This window comes from Anolis sagrei, chromosome 3, assembly GCF_037176765.1.
Source record: "Anolis sagrei isolate rAnoSag1 chromosome 3, rAnoSag1.mat, whole genome shotgun sequence".
In the NCBI taxonomy this organism is placed as follows: domain Eukaryota; kingdom Metazoa; phylum Chordata; class Lepidosauria; order Squamata; family Dactyloidae; genus Anolis; species Anolis sagrei.
The window spans coordinates 108,211,378-108,235,167 of record NC_090023.1 but is presented as its reverse complement, the minus strand read 5'-3'; the positions used below and the strand labels follow the sequence as shown (position 1 = coordinate 108,235,167).

Genomic DNA, 23,790 nt, shown 5'->3' with positions numbered 1-23,790 from the left:
ATAAAAATAAATCTAGGATTGTCACAGAATTTTTCCCCTTGCAGACCTATGCACCCACATGTTACTTGCTTTCGAGTGCTTTACAGAGGAATCAGTCTGACACTTACACACACACACAGAGGGATCACTACAAAGCTTAACAGGCCCCTCCCTGTCCCAGCATCAGCCTTGCACACAGGAAAAGTACACCTCTGTAATGTCAAGAAGAACCTCTGTATCCTCCCAGTGTCCTTATCTTTTTTCTCAGTCAGAAAGAAAACAAGAGCTTTCATAAATCCATATGAAGATTATATATGACATGCAGCAAAAAAGAAAAAAAAGTCAAAATTTATTTCTGTATGCCATTCTTCCCAGCCCCCTGCTTTCAAGACGTGACCAGTTGCTGTATGTGGATACTGGGAGACATCTGGAGGGCTCTGGGTTGGAGAAGTGTGTGCTGAATAGTCATCCTCAGGCTAGTATGCAATCCGCCTTCAGTTTACAAGCCAGCTCTCTGTGGTTGTATTTTAAGACGATGTTAAAATAAATCTTAACAAGTAAACAGATAAATTCATTATTCAGACTCTATAACATCAAGGTATAAGGTTGCCAATAATTCCTTGTTGTGGGATAAAACTTGCCATAGGAAATATAATGAAATTCTTTTAGTTAGAACCACAACAAACAAAACAATGATGTGTTTTTACAATGGCAGGAAAGTTTTTTAAAAAACACCGTCAGTTTTATTTACACAAAACTGTACTCAACATCACCTGTTAAGTACCAACCCTGACCAGAATCACATGGCTTTTGATCTCTGCAGGCATACATTCTCCCACAATTAATATTTAAACTCCTATTAAGATAAATTACTGCATTTCACACATGACTAAAGATTATAACATTTTTTTCTGCACATATTGCCAGAAAAATCCACCATTCTACTTCTGCTACATCTCTTTTTTCCGTTCTTACACCATGTTACAAGTACGTTCTGTGCAAGGGAAATGATATTTTCTTACATCTCTAGCTAATTGCTTATAGAGGGAATTTGTATCCAAATTAAATATTGTGACTCCCCAAATCATATATCCAACCTCAGGGACAAGACGACACAACCTCGTACCAGGCCTGGAGTACATGACATGCTGATAATTCTCAATGTATATAAGGGTTAATAGAGATCTGAAGGTTTGGACCCTTTAAACTTTGAACTAACCCCTAATCATCATCATCATCATCATCATCATCATCATCATCATCATCATCTTTATTTGTAACCTGCTCCATCTCCCCGAGGGGACTCAGACCAGTTTCCAGGCAGAAAGTGGCAAACATTCAATGCCATAATAAACAAACAAACCAAATCAAAACAATAAATAAATAAAATAGTATCAATACAGACTTATAATACCTAACCAAACAAAACAAATAAACCTCGTCACACACATTTACATAATGATAAGATCTAAACAGTTAAAGTGCCTTAAAAGTATAAAATGGTGATGAAGATGTCGTATAAAATAATGATGTATAACAACCAACAGTACCAGGGTGGGTTTCCAGTATCCAAAGAAGGTTACATATTAAGATGTTCTAGTCCTCCTCCTCTCCATAGGCTAGGGTACAAAGATGGGTTTTAAAGGTTTTTTTTAAAGGAGAGGAGAGAGGGAGCCATTTTTATTTCTTTGAGGAGGGAGTTCCAGAGGTGGGGAGGATCATGGAGAAGCCCCCTCTCTCATCCCCACCAACTGTGCTTGAGACAGGGGTGGGACTGAGAGCAGGTCCTCCTCTGCTGACCGCAGTGCCAGTGTTGGTTTATATGCGGAGATGTGGTTAGTTAAATAGCCTGGGCCCGAACCATTTAGGGCTTTATAGGCAATAACTAGCACTTTGTATTTAGCCTGGAAGTAGGCAGCCAGTGGAGCTGCCGCAATAGGGGAGTAGTTCTCTTACTATAATAAAGTTTATACCCTGCCACCATCTCCCCAAAGGGGACTCAGGGCAGCTGACATGAGGCCAAGCCCAGAATTACAGTACAACAAAATAAAATACATAAACAGCAAATAATAACATCAAAATAAAATACATAACATAACAGAAAATGAAATAAACAGATGCAAAATATTGTGACGAAGACATAAAATAAAAGCACGGTGGGTGGGTCAAATGCACAGAGTAAGATTGAAAAAACCCTGGGTAAGATAAGTAAATGGAGAAGTATGTGTCTGTGGGGGAGCTAAGAAGGGGCGAACAGTGTGATTGGGCCTTCATTAAAGACAAGGGAAAATGCGTCATGAAGACAGAACTGTAGTTGGGACGGACATGATATGGGGATATGTGTTCACTCATCAAAGGCACGCCAGAAGAGCCAGATTTTTAGGACTTTCTTAAAAGCTGCCAGTGTGGGGGCTTGCTTAATCTCACTAGGTAGCGAGTTCCAAAGCTGAGGGGCCACAACGGAGAAGGCTCTCTCCTTCATCCCCACAAGTCGCACTTGTGATGGAGATGGGAGCAAGAGTGTCGCTATGCGGCACTCCAGTTAGTTCTGGCTTCCCTGGGAAGAAGGGAACTCCGGAGTAGAGGGGCAGCCACTGAGGGAGAAGGAGTTTCACTTTCATGGGGACCCTGTTCCCCTAATCCTAGAAAACGTGGAGGGTTGATTAACATCTTTAGTGCCATACCACTGCACATAACAGCCCAACTCTTCACCAGAGCTTAGGCTATGACCAGATATACAGATTCATGTCCAATCGAAATGGTATGACCTCATTCTTACCTCAGAGATGTACAATGTCTGGTTTTGATACAGGAAACTGATTTCTAGAAGTTATAACCACATTTCTTGCACTAGCAAAAAAATAACAAACCCTGTTGTCAAAAAAGTCTGTCTTTTTCACTACCACTGCTGGTTAGAGCTGAGTTTACTAACCTTTCTTTTATGTCTTTTCCATAAGCTGGTAACTGCTTATTTGTGTTTGGCAATTTGCCTAGAAATTATTTATAACTGGAAAACTTTAAACGTATTCTTACCATCTCACTAGAAATGCAGGATGTGCAACATTATGTTAATGGGGACGTTAACTGATAGTTTAAGAAGGCCTTAATTTTTAAGCACTGTGGTATCAATGTATTAATTAGGCAAATATGAATGTTGATTTTTGCTCTTCCCTCTCAAGTTGATTTTGGAGAGGTACTTTAGGAAGGTTCTTGTAACTGTGACAGATATGTACGTGACCTGAATGGACAACTTGTGTGCTCCTTTGTGTTAGAATTCTCAGGTGTTATTTAATGGTGTATGTATAATCCCCAAATACTAATAAAATGTTTGACAAGATTGAAAACTTGCTGGTTTCTAATGCAACATGCAATGAGCAGAATCCACCAGTAATGATAGCATGGGGAAAACTCCTTTAAATATGATACTACATATGGGATAAGAGAGGAATGATGACAATCCTTTACTCAAACTAGAAAATAGATCCAGATATCGTTTCATAGGATGGTTATTTCTTATCTGGAATTCCAAAACACTCCAAAATACAAAACTGTTCACATGGGTGGCTGAATTTGAGATACTTTTGCTTTCTGATGTTTCAATGAATGCAAATTTTGTTTCATAAACATACACACACTCACATACACACAGAGAGGCATTTCAGTACAGATTTGCTTTTGTTGGAATGTTATCATTTCCCCATTATTTAGTATGTTTAAAGACCCTAAGAACTGTGTAAATCTGGTTTAGAGTCTGCCTTCAATTTTACTTTTTTATTACTAATTTTACTGTACTGTTGCAATCTGGAAAGCAGAGCAAAGTAGTGGTGGATTGCCATGAATTTTCCGGGCCGTATAGTCATGTTCCAGAGGAATTCTCTCCTGACGTTTTGCCTGCATCTATGGTAGGTATCCTCAGTGGTTGTGAGGTCTGCTGGAAACTAGAAAAGTGGGGTTTATATGTCTGAAATCAAACCCCACTTGCCTAGTTTTCAACAGACATCACAATCTCTGAGGATGCCTGCTATAGATGTGGGTGAAATGTCAGAAGAGAATGCTTCTGGAACATGGCCATACAGCCCAGAAAACTCACAGCAACTCAGTGATTCCAGCCATGAAAGCCTTCAACAATACAAAGTAGTGGTGTTTTGAATAAAAATGATGTCTGTTTTCATCTTTGCCATGCTACCAAAATGGGGCCAGCAAATGGGAAAGTTAATCCTTGATGTAGTAGATCTTGACATTTAGCTGAATTTTATATGAGAGACTTGGAGAGGAGGTGGGAAGGCTTGGGAGCTATTCCTACTCAACTGCGATGCAGTGCATTAAATCAAGGAGCCACTTTAGAATTTTTACTTCACTAATGAAAACTCCTTCCACCATATTTAAAATTCAACCTTTGCAGCTGTAAATATGCTGTCGCGCTTGGGGCTATAACTCTTAGTGAAAGAGACATAAACAAGACATCTTTCTCCCAGTGGATTGCTTCTTGCCTTCCTTTAAAGAACTGGAACTCCCAAGGACCAAAACACTGTAGATAACTCAAAATAGGTTTTATTGTTCACAAAGAGTTATCCCTTTAAGGCAGTAAGCTGGAAGTTTTAAAGGGGGTAAAGGAAATATACATTATTTGGTTGTCTTGGGTCCAAGGAGATTTTGCAGCTGAGAAGCTTTTCCTATTCCCTCTTTTCTCAATGGCTGTGAAAGTCGGAACAAACACAACCCCCAGTCCAATGGCCTATGTTGAAGACACAGAGTCTTCCTTTTGATGCCAAAGGACCGGTTTGAAGGCACTTGGGTCTCCTCAACGTTGTCCAGGGTGATCTGGACATGAAGCATGAGACCCAAAGATAAAAACCTCAGAATTGGTGATGAGAGGTAACTTAATTAAGAGGTAAACATTTAGAGCCAAGTCTCTTTCTCATGTTTATCTGATGGAAAGTTTGATGGTAGAATGGAGAAGGAAAAGCTCTGCCCTCCTCCAAGAAGAGGTGGAGCCAAGCAATTGAGCTGAGGAAGCAATATATCTGGTGCAAACAACATTGATTGACAGCTATAAATAACCAATCAATCCAACTATACATTTACAAACTAAGCAGTTATGGGCATGTTATACAGTTTAAACCTTTGCACTTTAAAGTTCTACACACAGGTGGTGCCACTCGCGCCGTCATAGTAAAACAAAATATTTATCTGTTCTCCTTGGACAAACCAGAGATATTCATACATTCAGTAACGTATCTTCTTAGTATTATATTCTCTTCTAATTCTCAGATGATCCTAAAAACATCAGTGTAAAACCATTGATCCATGTAAGATTTTTTTTTAGTAAAATCGTCCAAAGATATTAAAATCTTTTGGATACTTTTAAAAACCACATTTGGTATATTTATACTTCAAAATATGCTGTCATAATAAGTTACATTTTATTTATGTCTAGACTACATGATTCCACCAACATAACCAGACATTTTATACTCTCCAAATTCTCCACTGCCTCCTTTCCCTCACCGCTATTACATTCCTTCCTCATTCTCTAATATATTAATAAACATTTAGATAGTCATGTATATCTAAATATTTCCATGATTAGAAGTGATCTCACTATCCTGGCCAGTGAGCAGCCTTTTCAGTGCAGAAGGGTCAATAAGTGCAACTATATTTATCATTCAGTCAATGCTGGCACTATTAAGAGCCCATTACAGAAATGTTTAACATATTGGGGGAAATGCAAGAAACGACATTGGTAAATACAGCTGCTATGTTTAGATTTCCCTTGGCCAATGACCAAGTAAATATATTCTCCAGCTACCATTAACCATAGAGATATGTTTGATTTTAGTGTGAGACAGTGAAGGACATCTTTAGCTTTTCTATTTAAAATCAATACATGAATACACTTCATTTTGGCTGGATCATGGCCACCTATCACAGGTGGTTATCTAAAATTGCTACTGAAATACTCTTCAATCATTAGGTTTTTGTATTGTTGAAGGCTTTCATGGCTGGAATCACTAGGTTACTGTATGTTTTTCGGGCGATATGGCCATGTTCCAGTAGCATTCTCTCCTGCCATTTCACCTGCATCTATGGCAGGCATCCTCAGAGGTCGTGAGGCCAGTTGGAAACCTCACAACCTCTGAGGATGCCTGCCATAGAGGCAGCAAAACGTCAAGAGAGAATGCTTCTGGTACATGGCCAGCAACCATTAGGTTTTTCTCCTTCCTTACCTATCAGTTTTCCTGCAATCTGCCAAACTAACTTAAGCAATTAAGTTATCCTGATGTCCTGAGGTACATCCAGAGACATTGGGTGCATCTTCTCTATAGACTTAATGCAATTTGATATCACTTCAACTGTCATGGCCATATGCTATGGAATCTTGGAGTGGTAGTTTTACGTCTTTCACCTTCTGTGCCAAATCATAGAATCATAAAGTTGGAAGAGACCTCATGGGCCATCCAGTCCAACCCACTGCCAAGAAGCAGGAAAATTGCATTCAAACCTTCTTGAAGCCATTGTTTCACGCCCTAGTCTCCAAGGCAACAGAAAACAACAGAAAACAAGCTTGCTCCTTCCTCCCTATGACTTCCTCTCACATACTTATAATGGCTATCATGCCTCCTCTCAGCCTTCATAGGGCTTGTCAACATCTCCCTTCAACTGGGGTGCCCAGAATTGGACACAGTATTCCAGATGTGATCTAACCAAAGCAGAATAGAGGGGTAAAATGACTTCCCTGGATCTAGACACTATACTGGGAGTGCTGGTGCCTCACCACCTACATCTCCTAGGAAAGGAGTTGCAGTGGTGCAATGAGTTGAATCCTTGTGTTGGCTGAACTGCTGACCTGAAGGTCAGTGGTTTGAAACCGGGAAACGGGGTGAGTTCGCATCTGTCAGCTCCAGCTTCCCATGCGGGGACATGAGAGAAACCTTCCACGGGAAGGTAACACATCCAGGCATCCCCTGGGCAATGTCTCTACAGATGGCCAATTCTCTCACACCAGAAGTGACTTGCAATTTCTCAAGTTGCTTCTGGCATGATAAAAAAAGTATCTCCTAGAATTCCATAACATTAAACCATGGAAATTAAAGTAATGTCAAACTGCATTAATTCTACACTTTAGATTCACCCATTATCCCACTGTCAGTGTTGAAGTAAGTTTCAGTTACATCTATGGTCAGACTAAACACATATATGAGGAAGCACGCCATTTAATTCTTTGCCTCAGGAAGCAACATTTCTAGGCTTGGCTCTACCATCTCTTGCTGCTATTGGAGACATTAGCACTTCAAGGTTTCAGGATGATTTACATATGAATATGAACCACTTAACATCTTGTCGGCAGCCCTTGAAGGCATGACTCACACTACTGAAAAGCTCTGCATTTGAAGTGGCACTGGGCAGAATGACATTAATATCTTTAAGGTGGTAAAGATTTCATGGCTCATTTATGTACATTATGACAGAGACACACACATACTCTGGGTGACATATACTAATGATTCTAGATACACAGATCAAAAATTCACTTCCCTCTGTCACTTATTACTGTGTCAATTTTTATTTCACGAATCTATGACAAAAGAGTTATGTAGAAAGAATGCTGATATGGTTTTTATGTAGTATGTCAAGGAATCTCTTGACTAGGGTTGTTAGCACTGGCCTTAAGTATAATTGTCTTCCCCACTATCCAAGAGAGCTTCAGACTGGGAATAAGACAAACTACAAATGAAATAACACACATTCTTCTAATATAATGGACTGAAAAAGAAAAGAAAAAGTGCATTTTTTGCACTTTACATATTATGCTTTATTGTCCCTCTATAGCAGGCATGGGCAAACTACAGCCGTCCAGGTGTTTTGAACGTCAACTCCCACAATTCCTAACAGCCAGTAGGGAATTGTGGGAATTGAAGTCCAAAACACCTGGAGGGCCAAAGTTTGCCCATTCTTGCTCTATAGTCTTCCATACTTATTCATATTGTTGTAGGATGGTTTCTCCAGATTATTCAAGACAATAAAATGCAATAAAATATTCATACAATTAAGGCATCATGGTGAAGAAAAAGGTAGTTTAAATAAAATGTAATAACAGATTTAAATAGCTGCAAGGGAAAAAACATCGCCTATAGATCAGTTTCTGAAAAGTCAGTTTGGAAAAGTGAGTCTTTCATACTTTGCTTCTTTATCCTGGCGTATGAATACGGTTTTTTTTCTCATATATGGCTCCCTATTCTGGGTTGATTAATAGAACATTTCCCTCATATTCGCTTAACAAACAAATCTATACTATAATAGGTCCCTTAACATCTGGAAAGTCTACAGCATACACGACTGACAGTTCATGCTTTTCTTTGGTAGATTTTACAGTTTTAAGGCTTGCATATCTGCATAAACACACATACATGCACACAGGCCAGAGTTGAAAGAACATTCCTAATCCTGTCTGGTACTACATGTTGTTCCTACTAATACTAAACATCTGTTGCGGCAATGCAGATTAATAGTGCCAAATATGCAATCACATCTTTTTAAAAGTTAGGACTACTGTAGTGGTTTAAATCAGGAGGTTACCAGTTCACTTGCTAGCTTGAATTTTGCATCTGTTGAGATCTGGAAAGAGGCAAAATGGGGGTGCTTTGAATGGGATTTTCCTGCTTCTTGGCAGGGGGTTGGACTGGATGGCCCACGAGGTCTCTTCCAACTCTAGGATTCTATTATTTATGTCCTGCAAGGGCTTGGAACACTTACCTTAAAGTTTATTCCTAATCAGCATAGCCAGTTGCCATACTGGGTATAGGATTCTAAAAGTTGTAGTCCAAAAATTTCTTTAAAAACTGTAAGTAGACTTAAACATGGTAAACATATTCAAGGTAGCCATGTTTGCCACATAACAAAATGCAGAAAAATCCCAAATCCAGATGACAGTCCACAAAATACATCATGCAAGCTTTCAAAGCTTCACTTGCTTTGTCATCAAGCAAGGATGTTAAAAATCACCTAGAAAAAAAGCAACAAGCCTCCACTTTGTCTCAGATGTTAATTCTGTTGTCAGTTATCAGTTAAGGTGGTCTGGATGGATGTCAATGCATTTCAATAGTTTGAGAAATCAAAATGTCCCAAAGAAATGCCTCCAGATCATCTTAACTGACAACAGAAGTAAAATCTGAAACAAATTTTGAAACAATGTGATTCTAACATTGACAAAGGAGGAGAAGATTTGGAAAATGGGAGGATGCCTAAAAATTGTAGCAACATACACTTTATCATGTCAGATGATATAGCCCCATAGCAGAGCATACAGTGCAATGTTCTGTGGTGTATAATTTGAAAAATGGCTACTTTAAATGGAAAGACAATGAATCAGAGTACAATAAATGGCAGAATCAATCCTCAGGTAGTCTCATTTCTACATGCTTAAGTTTCCCAAAGTTTGTTAAAACAGCTATTTGCTCCTTCATTGGTCCATGCTAAAAGTGCATGATTCAAGCTATGGGGTCATGCAAAAGCTACATGCTCAAAGCCCGGTAAATTGTAAACTCACAGTGTAGTCTTGAACAAATCACAACCTTTTAGCTTGAGTTTCCCATCCTGCATGGATGATTACTTAACATCAGTTCTAAGAATGGAATATAGATATATTCTTACCCACTCTGAGACTTGGACTATAAACGGGACAGTTATGTCTTTAAAATGACAAAATGTATGTCCTAACATAAGGGCTGCAGGACAATAGTTTAATCGATGTCTCTACAATTCAGTTCTTTTTAAACCACTTTAATTCTTCAAATGTAGTAACATTTGAATGAACTGCACACATCAACTGAACAGCTCTCTGGAAAAACCAAAATATAATGTTAAGTGCTATGTACACGGAGGCTGCTATATAAATAAATGATAATAAATGACAAGAGAACCACACTAATGCATACTTTTTGATAAAATGTTAATACAACATTTTGCCAGTAATTTCCCTGTCACAGTTTTTTTTAAACTAAAAAAACCCCCAAAATGTTATGTACTTTTCATTAAGCACTTATGGATCTGGAGACTAGATACCCGACAGTGATATGCAGTTCATCTATATAACATTAGACCACCCCCACTCTGCCACTAGCTATTCCTGTAGTTACTCCTGGCTACTTATTTGTAGACATCTGTATTTTTCCTCTCTCCCTGGTAGCTTTCATGTTTGGGTCCTGTCTTACTTGAGTTTGTTTGAAGCGTTTCCCCTCCTCTTATATCCTAGAACATTTTACTTGCTCTCGCTTCTCTAGGATTGCCACTACTCACATTTAGGGTAATTCAGTCACAGCCTTATTACTATAAGAAGGCAACCCAGGCATTTTGGCAATCACATTGTTATACTGGACAAAGCATGTGTTTGATCCAGAAAGCGTAAAGCAAAAGTGTAGGTAGCAACTCTAAATTTACAAGGGATAAAACCCAATGGAATAATTTGCCAGGTGTGTGTGTGTGTATGTGTGTGAATCACACCTGGTGTCACCATCAGAGGGGATGATATCAAAGTGGCAACTCAATGAGTGCCTACTATTGCCCAAGGGAAAACACAGTGGGCAGAATGCTGGCAGCACAAAGCTCCCCTGCAGCCATTGACACTGCTCAGCCTCACATGGCACAATGTCCTCTCTTTTCACATCCGCTGAAGCAGATGCACTTCTGGAGCAGTGGAATGGTTCACCCCTGCTTCTCTTTCCTTCCCCTCCCTCATCCTCTGGCAGTTCTTCAGCTGCTGCTATGGCTAAGTCCAGGTAGAATGACTTGGCTAAGTTTGCCATCCAGAACTCAAGAGCTTAGTCTGCTCCTTTGCAAGGGAAAACCAGACCAGTGTGAAAAGCAGTAGCAAGGGGAAGGAGAGCAAAGAAATAATGTAGGTGGGAAACCCTGGCATGGTGTGTGTGGGTTGTGTTGTGGTAGTCACAGACAATCCCAAGAGAGTTGGTGAGAATGGAGGTAACACTGGGTGACCCCAACCCTAATGATGCCACTGGGAAACGCTATCTGTTTACAACTTTATTGTAAGATTTCCATGTGGTACTCCACAATAGGAGCCCCCAGTGGCACAGTGGGTTAAACCTTGTGCCAGCAGGACTGAAGACCAACAGGTCGCAGGTTTGAATCCGGGGACAGCGTGGATGAGCTCCCTCTGTCAGCTCCGGCTCTCTATGTGGGGGCATGAGAGAAGACTCACACAAGGATGGTAAAACATCAAAACATCTGGGCATCCCCTGGGTAACGTCCTTGCAGATGGCCCATTCTCTCACACCGGAACAGACTTGCAGTTTCTCAAGTCACTCCTGACATGACCCCCCCCCCCATATGACCTTTAATCAACCTAAGCACAAATGATTATGACTACAAAGACCTGGAAATGTTACTTTCTGAAAATCAACTCACAGAATCTTTCACCTAGCACAAATGCTAATTGTGCTGTACTGAACCAATTCAAGCCAGATAAACTGAAGGACACATGAATAAGACAGAAATGAAAACGACTGAGACACATAATGGGCTGGCAATCAATACAGCATGACATCAAGATGCAACTGATAGTCATGCAAAAATTTTTTAGCTTCTTCCTGTAACATTTGTCAGGGATTTGATGTTGTTGTCTATAGTCAAATCAGTTTCAATTCATAATAACTTCATGAAAGGGAAACCATGTTAAGGTCTTGCAATCTCAGAGTTGCGGCTTCCTGAATCAACCTATCTGTATTGTGGGCTTCCTCTTTATTCAGATGCTTGTTTAGGGAACATTTTAAAGACTAGGTCAGCAAAATTTCAAAGATGCCTCTGCTAACAAACTTGAAAATCTGACTGAATATTAAAGGTCTAATATCTGTGATGTACCCCTGGTGTTTTATTTACATTTAGTATTGTTTATAACATGTATGCCTTCATAAACCTCTCTGAATTTCTGTAACAATCAGTTGAAAGATTCCCCTCCCTTTTTTAAACTCCATTCCAAAACTCTCTCTTGAAATTTCCTAATGCCTAAAAGCCTAATAGTAATTGTGCCAACATATAAATGGATATAGCAGCAGCTGCTGTTCTAGCATGGCATAAAACGGATTTACAACAAATATGTCATGTTTTTTGCAAACCTTCTTAAATCCTCATGCAATTTGCCATTCTTAACAAATTGTCTCCTGCAAAAACATGGTATCATAAAAACAGATGCCCTTCTGCCCTGGCATGTATTTTAAATGCAGTAATATGTAAACCACTATGTTACTGCTTTAATTTGGAAAACATAAGAGAGATTATAGAATGACAAAGAGGCATCTTCTGTACCTTAAATATAAAAGAGTTATAAAGTTTACATTCCCAAAAATTACAGAATTGTTGCCAATCAGAAGGTTCTTTCTAAATCAGTTAGCTCAATAATATAGTACAGTGTTCCATTTTGTTTCTAAGATTATTACATCCTAGTTCAGCACCAAATAAGACTTTTGGGGCATTGAAATTAGACCACTGAAAACATCAGTAATGAAAGAAGGATATTTATTATTAGAAATCATAATGAGCTCTCCTGAAAAAAAGCAACCAGTATTGAAATGACATAGAAAGTATTCTGTCTTTTTCAGCAAAATTTCATTAGCATCCACTGAAACTGATTAGCCCTAAGAAATGGAATAACTATGTTCACATACTGCATATGGCATCAACTTCAATACTACAGTATATTGACATTCTGTACACTTCATATTACATTACTATTCTTGTTTTAACATGGTCTAAACAAACACAGTCTATCTGATAACACTGAGAGTCACTAGTATAGTGGGGCTGTTATGAATCCTTTTCCTTAATAAGTTTATCTATATAGCAATTAACTCTTAATATTAAATCTAAGAATGAAGCATTTGGTCCAACTAGCAAGCTATCTGCAATATGACCCCTTTGCCCACAGATTCAATATGAATAGGTTCACTTATTCACACATCAAAAAAGTATTTTCCTCTCTGGAAATGTTTGTGGGCTCCTCCAGTCCTCTGGTGCAGTTCTATGGCATGCTTCTAGTCCAAGTGTAGTCAAAATATTGGGTTCATGATTATCAATGGTTTCAGGTATCCACAGGGAGTCTAGGAATGTACTTCCCACAGCTATGGAAATTGTACTTGTGATGTTCTTGTTCAGTACGAATCTGAGATTATAAACCACATTATCAAAATATATTTACACATTAAAGTCAACATTGGAATTTATTTGCATTCACACAAACATTAAACAAGAGATAGATTTTTAATAGCAATGGTTATGCAGCTTTCTAAAAATGTAGAGTGTTCCAGATATATCTCATATGGTACCTCAATGATCCTGGAAACAACTGTATAATGTAGACAATTGCATTAGTCTCACATTTGGAAGATGTCTATGATGATAATGTGCCTATTGTTACCTAGAGGGTTGATATGACATTTAAAAGGGGAATACCTAGTTCACCGCTCGTCATTATATCACAGCAGCTCTCATTTAGGTCCTGACCAAAACACTGATATAGAAAGAAACTAATGCAATATTGTTGTAGGAGTTTACTTTTGGATCCTAATCCAAGAGGAGGTAGTGGAAAATGCTTTTCTGGAAAAAATACTCGAGACCTCAAAATATAAGATAAGTAGTAGTTCTGCCAACCTAGCAGTTCGAAAACATGCAAATGTGAGTAGATCAGTAGGTACCGCTCCAACGGGAAGGTAACGACACTCCATGCAGTCATGCCAACCACATGAACTTGGAGGTGTTTACAGACAACACCGGCTCTTCGGCTTAGAGACATGACTGGACTTCATGTCAAGGGAAAACCTTTACCTTTTACCTAGTAGTTAAGGGAACTTCAATTACCCATCTTTGCTAGGAGGCTAATTCTGTGCCTTGCACATCATTTCCTATTTCAAAAGGTAGAGGAAGGAACAAGGGGATCAGTACTGCCCTAATCCTAACCAATAGGGAGGAGTTGATCACAGGAATCAAAGTAGCCTGTACTTTAGGGGGAAGTTAGTATGCAACCTTAGAATTCGTAATTGTGAGACAGGGCAAGGACAAGTATAGTCAAACAAGGACCTTGGCTTTTAGGCAAGGTGATTTCAGCAAGTTTAGGAACTAGTGGGTGGAATAACATGCCTAAACAGGGTGGAAGAAAAAGACACACATCAATGGCTGCGAGTTCTTGAAGAAGCAGCTCCAAAAAGCACAATCACAAATAATCCTATGGGAGAAGAAAAATCAGAAACATCTGAAAAAGCTAATGTAGCTGCGCAGTAAACTCAAGCAAGAAGTGATACAAAAGTATTACATAGAATGGAAGGAAGGATGAATCACAGATGTGTAGTGCAAGTTTGCAGGAATAGCATAAGGAGAGTTAAATCCCAGCATTAGCCCTTTTTTGTTGTTACTTACAACCCTTGGACAGCGAGAAGATCCAACCAGTCTATACTTCAAGAAATAAAGCCTGACTGCTCATTGGAGGGAAGAATAATAGAGGCCAAGATGAAGTACTTTGGCCACATCATGAGAAGAAAGGAAAGTTTAGAGAAGACAATTATGCTGGGGAAAATGGAAAGAAAAAGGAAGAGGGGCCGACCAAGGGCAAGATGGATGGATTGAATCCTTGAAGTGACTGGACTGACCTTGAAGGAGCTGGGGGTGGTGATGACCGACAGGGAGCTCTGGCGTGGGCTGGTCCATGAAGTCACGAAGAGTCAAAAACAACTGAACGAATGAACAGAATAACAAAAAACTCTTTTTGTTGTAAGAAACTACAAAAAAGGTTTTTGGATACATCTGAGATAAGCAAGGAGACAGTGGGACTGCAATTCAATATGGATTGTAAAATATTAACAAGTCACAAGGAAAGAGCAGAATGACACAACATCAATTTTGCTTCAGTTTTCCCCTTCAAAGAATAGAATTGTGTGCTTCCATGCATCAGCAGAGACCTTGGCAAGGGATCTGGATTGCAAATCAAGATTGATGGGTAGCTAGTCAACAATCACGAAGCTAACCCAAACAAGTGCAAACTTGCAGGGCCAGACAAACTGCATCTGAAGGAACTTGCTGGTTTACTCTCTGAACCACTTGCCATCATTTTTGAGAAATCTTGGAGAAAAGGTGAGGAGCCAAAGGACTGGAGAAGGGTAAACCTTGTCCCTTTCTTTAAAAAAAGGCAAAAATTAACGATTCCAGAAAATTAAAGACCAGTTTATACAGGAGTCTGTCTCCAAGTATCTTGATGACAATGCAGTGATCAGTAGGAGCCTTCCTGGGTTTGTGAGGAGGGGAAAACTTCCAAATGAATCTTATATACTTTTTCAATTCTGTAATTGTTTAGCATATGTTGGTAATGTTATCAATGCTATTTACTTGAACTTCAGCAAAGCAATTGATAATGATAATGCCCCCCCCCCCCATAATATTTTGGATAGATTGATTAAATGTGGAATAGATGGGAACAATCAGATGGATCCATAATTGGGCATAAACTGTGCTAAAAGAGTTGTCATTAATGGTAGCACTTCAAACTGGAAGTAAGTCTTAAGTGGCCATTGGGCAGAATCCTGTGGCATTCCATTACTCTTCAACGTTTTTACAACTAGCTTAATTGACAAGGTAGATGAAATCCCTACCAAGTTTGCAGATGATATAAACCTGAGAGGGTTGCTAACACATTGGAACACAGAAACAGAATTAAAATAGACTAGATAAGCTAGAAAACTGAGCAGAAATTAGTAAAAGGAATTTCATTTCTACATTTTGGCGACAAATACCAAATGCACAGGCATAAGATGGGGGCACAGGGTTTCACAGTATACATAAATAGAACCTAGGTATGATTGTTGATCATACATTGAACATGAGCCAGCAGTGTGATGCTGCAGTAAAGAAGATCAATGCCTGCATTAATAGAAGTACAAATTAAGGGAAGTAGTAGTAGTCCCACTATATTGTGCACTGGTCATACATTATCTGGAATAATGTATTCAATTCTAGATGCTTCATTTTTAAAAAGATACAGAAAAGTTGCAACAGGTTTATAAAAGGGTAGCAAGCCAAACGATAGCTATGGAGAACAAAATATATGAGGAAAGGTTGGTGACAAGCAGATGGAGAGGTTGCATGATTGCACTTTTTACATACCTCAAGGGCTGGCAGAGAGGATAGTTCTCTGCTGCCACAGAAAGTAGGAGCATGTATAATCGTTTGAAGTTGCAGATTTCAATTGAACATTGGAAGGAACTTCTTGACAGCAAGAGTGGATCACCAATGGAATCAATTGCTTAGAGCAGGGGTTCCCAAAGCTTTTTGGCTGTGGGGTCCTTTTTGAAGCAAAGGTTTCTTGTGGCGACCCAAAAAATGTTTATATATTATATTAAAGATTATATTATATCAGGTATGAGGAAACTTTTTGACATATTGTGTTTTAAAATTTGACAGATAGGTTAGGCCAGTGACAGATGGATGGAGTGTGTTTGTGTGAACTAACTGGAAAAAAATAAACAAATCCCTATGCACACTGCACATATCTCATTTATAGTGCGAAGGAAAAGGAAAAAACGATCGAATATTTAAAATGAAGAACAATTTTAACCAACATAAACTTAACAGTATTTCAGCGGAAGACCCCTAGGGGCCATCCAGTCCAACTCCCTTCTGCCATGCAGGAAAAGCACAATCAAAGCACCCCTAAGAGATGGCCATTCATCCTTTGTTGTAACAACAACAACAACAACAACAACAACAGGAGCAACCCCAGGTGCCATCCAGTCCCCTTCTGCCATGCAGGAAAAGTACAATCAAAGCATCCCTAAAAGGTGGCCATTTATCCTTTGCTGTAACAACAACAACAACAACAACAGGAGCAACCCTAGGTGCCATCCAGTCCAGCCCCATTCTGCCATGCAGGAAAAGCACAACCAAAGCATTCCCAAGAAATTGACACTCAGTCTTTGCAATAACAATGACGACAACAACAACAACAACAACAGCAACGGGAACTCCAGGGGCCATCCAGTCCCACACTCTTTTGCTATGCCGGAAAAGCACAATCAAAGCATCCCCTGAGCGATGGGAGAGAAATAGGATTTTGGAAGCAAGGAAGATTGGGGGGGGGGGGGGGGAAGGATCTGGGTGGTAAGGGGGGAAAGGAAAAAGGCTTTTGAGGACAAAGGAGATAGGAAAGGGTTTGGGGGGAGGAGCAGGAAAGAGGAGGGAGAGTGAGGAGGGAGAGAAGGAAAGAAGAGGGAACAGCAGAGCACACTTTGAGAACCACTGGCCTAGGGTGTTGGTGGGGTCTCCTCCCCTGGGTATGTTAAAAAAGAGGGTAGACAGCTACCGATTGGTGATGCTCTAGATTGAAATCCTGCACTAAGTAGGGGGTTGGACTCAATAGCCCATGAGGCCACTTCCAACTATGTGGTTTCAAAAGGTTATGATTACTGAACACCAAAGCTATTTAATCACATCTTCAAGCTCAATATGTCACCCTCTGAAAGGCATTCACCCCTTCTTCCTTCGACACTTTGAAAACTGGAAGGACACAACCTTCACTCCCTTCCCTTTCAGGCAAGTAGAGTACACAACATCAAGATTTGTAGAAATTGGAGGGGAGGAAGTTCAGAAGAAAATTAAAATAAAAAGGCATATAATGCTAGACAAACAAATGACATTCCTTTCATAGATGTGCTTGTCTTCGTAAAAGTAGTAGCAAAATAAAAATGCAGTAGCTGAAAATAAACACAACTTTTCCTTGTAACAGTGGAGCACCACAATTCTATTAAGGCTGTTAAACATCAGTTTATAACAGAGTCATGCAGTGCTGACAAAACAAACACAGGCAGCATGTTTGCTCATTTACAGCAACCTTCCCAAAGGAAATCCAATAAATCAAACTGGTGGTCTCATGTTACCTTTTTTATCCTCAGGGTAGTTTAGGTTTAGTGAGAGCCAGCATAGTGTAATATTTTGAGCATTGGACTACAACTCTGGAGACCTGCATTCGAATCTCTGCTTGGCCATGAAAGCTCACTGGTTAACCTTGGGCAAGACATTCTCTCTTAGCCTCAGAGGAAGAAAATGGCAACTAATCCTTCCAAGAAAACCCTGAGATAGGATCACTAGGGCCCCTTCCACACAGCTGTATAAAATCCACATTGAACTGGATTATATGGTGGTGTTCAAAGCAGATATTGTGGATTATCTGCCTTGATATTTTGGGTTATATGGCTGTGTAGAAGGGCCCTACATCAGAATAACAACAAGAAGTCCCGCCTGGGAGTGTTTTTAGTAGCTGAATTCTATAATATGCTTACTATAGGGTCACCATAAATTGGAATCAACTTGAAGGCGCTCAACAACACAAACTCTATTACGAATTACTGCAGCAAAGTTGTATACCTGGATTGCATTGAGATTTTTAATCAACTAAATATGGCATTAACAGTAATATTAAAAAATAAGTTAGGACTACAAATATTAGAAAAGGTAATTTATGGCAGCAACGAGTTTAATATGTATGCTCATCTATTTAACGTATTCTTTTATACAGCAGAGATAAAAACAACGTATACTAGAACCTGTCTCTTTCTGCTTCAACCCAACTTGGAGTCTATTTTCAAAAGTTCAAAATAAATTCCACAATAAGAATGCTTTTGCTGTTGATTCTTATTGTTTTGCAACATTTCCTTGTGCTCTGACAGGGCTGTGTTGTAAGCTTATTAAAAGTATACATGACATGACATGTTTTGCTTTGAATACAAAACATTTGCTCTTCTAACATAAGGGAGCCAAGTCCCTCCTGTTCCCAGTACTTTTGACCTAAATAGCACTCATTCTACCAGCCAGCACCCCATCAAATCATTAACGGGAACGTGCAGCTCTATGCAGAATCACCAGTCAATTTCTCCTCCAGGAAAATTTCCCCTAAACTAATGCCAGATAATCCCTGCAATAAAAGAGCCTGTTTAAAACAGCACATCAAAAAGATGCAAGCAAATCAGAAATAACACTCAAGCAATCACTGAAATAGAAATATACATATATGTTGAAGTACCAGACACTCATGAGAGGAAATGTGATGTAATGGTTTGAGTCTTGAACTAAGACACTGGGAAACCAGGTTTAATTACTGCTCAGAAGCACACTAGATGACTTTGGACAGGTCACACTCTCTATACATCTTGCAGCGGTTCCCAACCTTTGGTCCTCCAGGTGTTTAGGACTTCAGCTCCCACAATGCCTAACAGCTGGTAAGCTGGCTTGGATTTCTGGGAGTTGAAGTCCAAAACACCTGGAGGACCAAAGGCTGGGAACCACTGCAAGGGCAAATCCACTCTGAACAATGCCTGCAAAGGAAACTCCACAATGTATTTTACTTGGGGTTGTTACAATCAGAAATAACTTGAAAGAACACAACAGCGAAGTCAGACAATTTGAGCACCAAAGGCTAATACAAGTTTGCTAATGAATTATTTAAAATTTAAGTACCTTCTAGGTTATTCAGAGTTTCAGCACTAAACAGCCTTGACTTCTAACCACCTCAGATTCATTCTACCTAATGATCAATTTATTAACTGCATACATTTTACCTCCAACCAAATATTTATCCAAAAATAGCACCAAATTCCCCTAATCCAAAACAAGACTTTTGATTGCTTGCCTAAATTATGTCAGCTGTTTTCAGCAGCTAACATCAGCAAAATCTTTACACTTGCAAAGACTTTAAATATTTAAGTGGTGAGGGAGAAGATGTAAAGAGGTGGAAAATAAAGACATCTCCGCACCCCCATCCTTATTAAATGCTATGCTGTACAAACCAAGTCCTCCTCCCGCTTCTCCCCACCCCATGCTGGGAAATTCCAGCAACTCAATTCTGGCTTGCACTAGGATTTGTCTTTTCAAAGGCATTTTTAAAAAAAAAACCTGACTCCTGTGTTGAAGATTAATACTTAGTTCAATGTAAACAACCCCTCCTCCCACCTTTGCCTTTTGCTACTCTTCCTTTCTTGGACTGGCAATCCAAATCCAATCCTGTTAAATGAAGTGCTGGTTAACCCTCTGCGGTTGGAGATATTTATCTCAAGAGCTCCACCTCCTCCAAACAACTTCCCCAGCTGTGCAAGCAGCTGGCGGCCTCATTCCTTCTCCTCCTCCTCCTGCCTCTGCAGGACTTGGCATTGCCCATCACATACATACATATACACACAGAGAGAGATAAACTGAATGCAAATATATGAGGATGGGTCAACAAGTAATGCCTCCATTACTTTAACTTTTATTTCTTTCACAGCTACAGGACTATCTAAGCATGATATGATAGAGGTAACCTTACTCTACGGATACAGTCTTTTCTTTTTCCAATTGACTGATTAGAACTATGAATCTGAAGCTAAAAGAGTCATTTAATTTCTGGCAAAAGAAGGTTGTGAACCTAAGGAAATCCGTAACTGCTTGAAGGATGTTTATGGGGATGATGTAATGGACATCAGCAATGTGCGACCTCTGAAAAACAACCTACATGGTTTCAAATTCAATGACCTGAATGACATTCAAACAGCTTTACAATCATGGGTCAGGAAGAAAAACCCTGATTTTTTTCCAAAACGGTTTTGATGCCTGGTTTAAACAATGGTGCAAATGTGTACTAACTGAAGGAGACTATGTTGAACGATAGTTTTGAGTAGAAGATAGTTCAGGCTATGATCTATAGTGACTTCTGCTGTTCTATGTTCATTCAAAATATTTTTATGACACGGGAGGCAAAACTTTTTGACCCAACCATGTATAGTGTATAGTATAGTGTGGATTGAGGATTATTTTTATTTTGATGCAGCACATTCTGTGTGCAATGCATAGCTGGATACAAAAAGGTTGGTAAAGCTGGTGGAGAGGGTTTTGAGGGAAAACTTGAATTTCTAAATGCTTGTTGAAAATGACTATCTGAACAGAAATTGCTCTGCATTTGGCTGCCAAGTATTGAAATTGTGAGCAAGTTGTAAAACTTAATTTTGAAGGATTTAAATCAGGCATGAGCAAACCTGGGCCCTCCAGTTGTTTTGGAATTCAACTCCCACAATTCCTAACAGCCTACCTGCTGTTAGGAATTATAGAATAATGGAGTTGGAAGAGACTTTGTGTGCCATCCTGTCCAACCCCTGCCAAGAAGCAGGAAAATGGTATTCAAAGCACCCCCGACAGATGGCCATCTAGCCTCTGATAAAAGCCTCCAAAGAAAGAGCCTCCACCACAGTTTGGGGCAGGGAGTTCGACTGCTGAACAGCTCTCACAGTTAGGAAGTTCTTCCTAATGTTCAGGTGGAATCTCCTCTCCTGTAGTTTGAAGCCTTTGTTCCACATCCTAATTTCCAGGGCAGCAGAAAACAAGCCTGCTCCCTCCTCCCTATGACTTCCCCTCACATATTTATACATGGCCCTCATCATGTCTCCTCTCAGCCTTCTCTTCTGCAGGCTAAACATGCCCAGCTCTTTAAGCCGCTCCTCATAGGGCTTGTTCTCCAGATCCTTGATCATTTTAGTCACCCTTCTCTGGATACATTCCAGCTTGTGAACATCCCCCTTAAACTGCGGTGCCCAGAACTGGACACAGTATTCCAGATGTGGTCTGTCCAAGGCAGAATAGAGGGGTAGTATGACTTCCCTGGATCTAGACACTAGACCCCTATTGATGCGGGCCAAAATCCCATTGGAATTGTGGGAGTTGAGTCCAAAACACCAGGAGGGCCCAAGTTTGTTCATGAACATGCAGGTGTTGAGTGAAAGAAAACTATCTGCCACTGCATTCTGAGGAGGAGTCAGTGGTTTCCACCTGACTGGCAAGGAGAGGGTGGGGGAAAGGTGAAGAACTCCTGATGTGAAATGACATCAACTCCCATGGTTGCATAGGATTGAGGCAAAGCGCTGTGGAGGTGCATTCCCTGTCTGTCAGGTGCATGCCCTGCCTCCCGCCCTGGCTCTCACCGTCTCGGGGTCGTTCTCGAAGACCTCCCGGGCCTCCTCCTTGTTGCAGAGCTCCTCCACGCACTCGCGCTCCAGGTGGCCCTGCTTGGTCTCCTCGAAGATCTGGTAGGCGCGGCGGGGCCTCTGGCGCAGGAACTGGGACGCCTCCGCCCGGTCCCTCAGCACCGAGGTCGCTGCGAGACCCCCAGGAAACAGGGCAGGAGAGGAGAGAAAAGGGGAGCGAAGGGCTCTTTCAATGCAAGGCGGCCACTTTGGGAGCCCCTTCCCCTTCCTCGCTCCCTCCCTCCTTCCTTCCGCGGTCCAACTCGAATGGAACAAAGAGCGGAGGGGAGCCGGCCTCGCACTTCCCCAGAGGTCAAGCGCGCCCTTCCTTGTCGGGGTCATTGTTTACATTCAAAGTCCTCCTTGGGCACTTGGGGCTTCCTTCCTTCCTTCTTCCCCACTCAGCGCTCTTTCCCCCCTCAGGGACCCCCAAGAAACGTCCCTCAAGCCCAGCATTGCCCTCACAATGACATCCCCGCGCCCCTTTTCCCCACTGAGGTCACCTTTTGGGAGGGGAAATGGTACAGCCGACCCTTCGAGCCCAATTAGAGCGGAAGGGCGCAAGAGGAGAGTACGGGGGGGGGGGGATGGATGGGGTTCTGAGCCTTTCTCCTGAGAGAAAGCGCACCCCTTTATTTAAGGGCAAATGGTCAAGCCGACCCTGAAAGCTCCTTCGGAGCGGAAAGGCGCAAGAAGGAAGGGGGGGGGGGGGGAGAGAGAGAGAGAGAGAGAGAGAGAGAAAGTCTTCGCGAATAAGCCACCCTGAGCTTGAGAGACAGGGCTGAAGGGAGGATGCCCTGACCTTGAAGGAAAGGCAGTTTACAGGCACACGGGAGGCTTCTCTCGCTCTCCACGCAAGAGGCTGCGTGGAGTGTCAAAGAAGATGTCTCTCGGTCCACAAAGGGGAGGAAGGTGGGAGTGGGAGCGGGGTTATCCTCCAAGGAGAGAATGGCGGTGGAGGGGGGAAGGAGGGGAAAGGCAAGGCAAGGCAAGGCAAGGGCGGCCCGCCGGGCTCCCTCCGGCCGTGGCGAGGCTGCTACTCACTCTGCGAGGAGTCGGTGGCCAGCAGGACCAGCAGCAGGGCAGCAGCCGCGGGAGCCGGCGGAGAGGGCTGCATGATGCCGAGAGGCTGGAGCTGGGTCTGCGCCCTCTGAGAGGAGCCGGGCTTCCTGGCAGAGGAGGAGGAGGCAGGAGAAGAGGAGGAGGAGGAGGAGGAGGAGGGAGCGCCCACACTGCGGGACTCAGCCGAGAGCAGCGGGGAAGGAGAAAGAAAGGGCGCCCTCCCTCCCTCCCTCCCTCCACTGGGCAGAGATCAAGGAGACTGGAGGGCTGGCTTTATCCTGGAGGGACGTTGCCCTCCTTTGTGAGTTCCCTTTGCCTCCCTCTGAGGCTGAGAGAGTGGGACTCGCCCACTCTCACCCAGTAGGTTTCCAGGGCCAGGCTGGCCACCAAATTACTGGTCAACTGGGTTATTTTTGGGGCTATATGGCCATGCTCTAGAAGCATTCTCTCCTGACGTTTCGCCTGCATCTATGGCAGGCATCTTCAGAGGTTGTGAGGTCTGAAGGAAACTAGGAAACTTGGGTTTCTAGTGTTCCCTCACTTATCGTGGGTGTTATGTTCCAGGATCACCCGCGATAAGTGAAAATCTGCAAAGTAGGGATGCTATATTTATTTTAATATTTACCGTGTTCCCTCACTTATTGCGAGGGTTACGTTCCAGGACCACCCGCGAAAAGTGAAAATCTGTGAAGTAGGGACGCTATATTTATTTTAA

At 41.3% G+C, this 23,790-nt stretch overlaps 1 protein-coding gene across 2 annotated transcripts in view; it reads right to left on the bottom strand.

Annotated features, from left to right (window-relative positions):
- GAS6 (growth arrest specific 6) overlaps positions 1 to 23,253 on the bottom strand; it is a 63,784-nt gene extending 40,531 nt beyond the window's left edge. The window contains exons 1-2 of one of the 2 annotated variants that reach the window (XM_060769665.2): positions 23,058 to 23,253; positions 21,972 to 22,144 (exon numbers count right to left, since the gene is read on the bottom strand). In XM_060769665.2, coding sequence (XP_060625648.2) covers positions 21,972 to 22,144; positions 23,058 to 23,130 — 246 coding nt within the window. In that variant the 5' untranslated portion in view covers positions 23,131 to 23,253. The remainder of the gene's footprint in view (positions 1 to 21,971; positions 22,145 to 23,057) is intronic. The other variant, XM_060769664.2, reaches the window with a different exon arrangement.
- Positions 23,254 to 23,790: the final 537 nt, after the last annotated feature.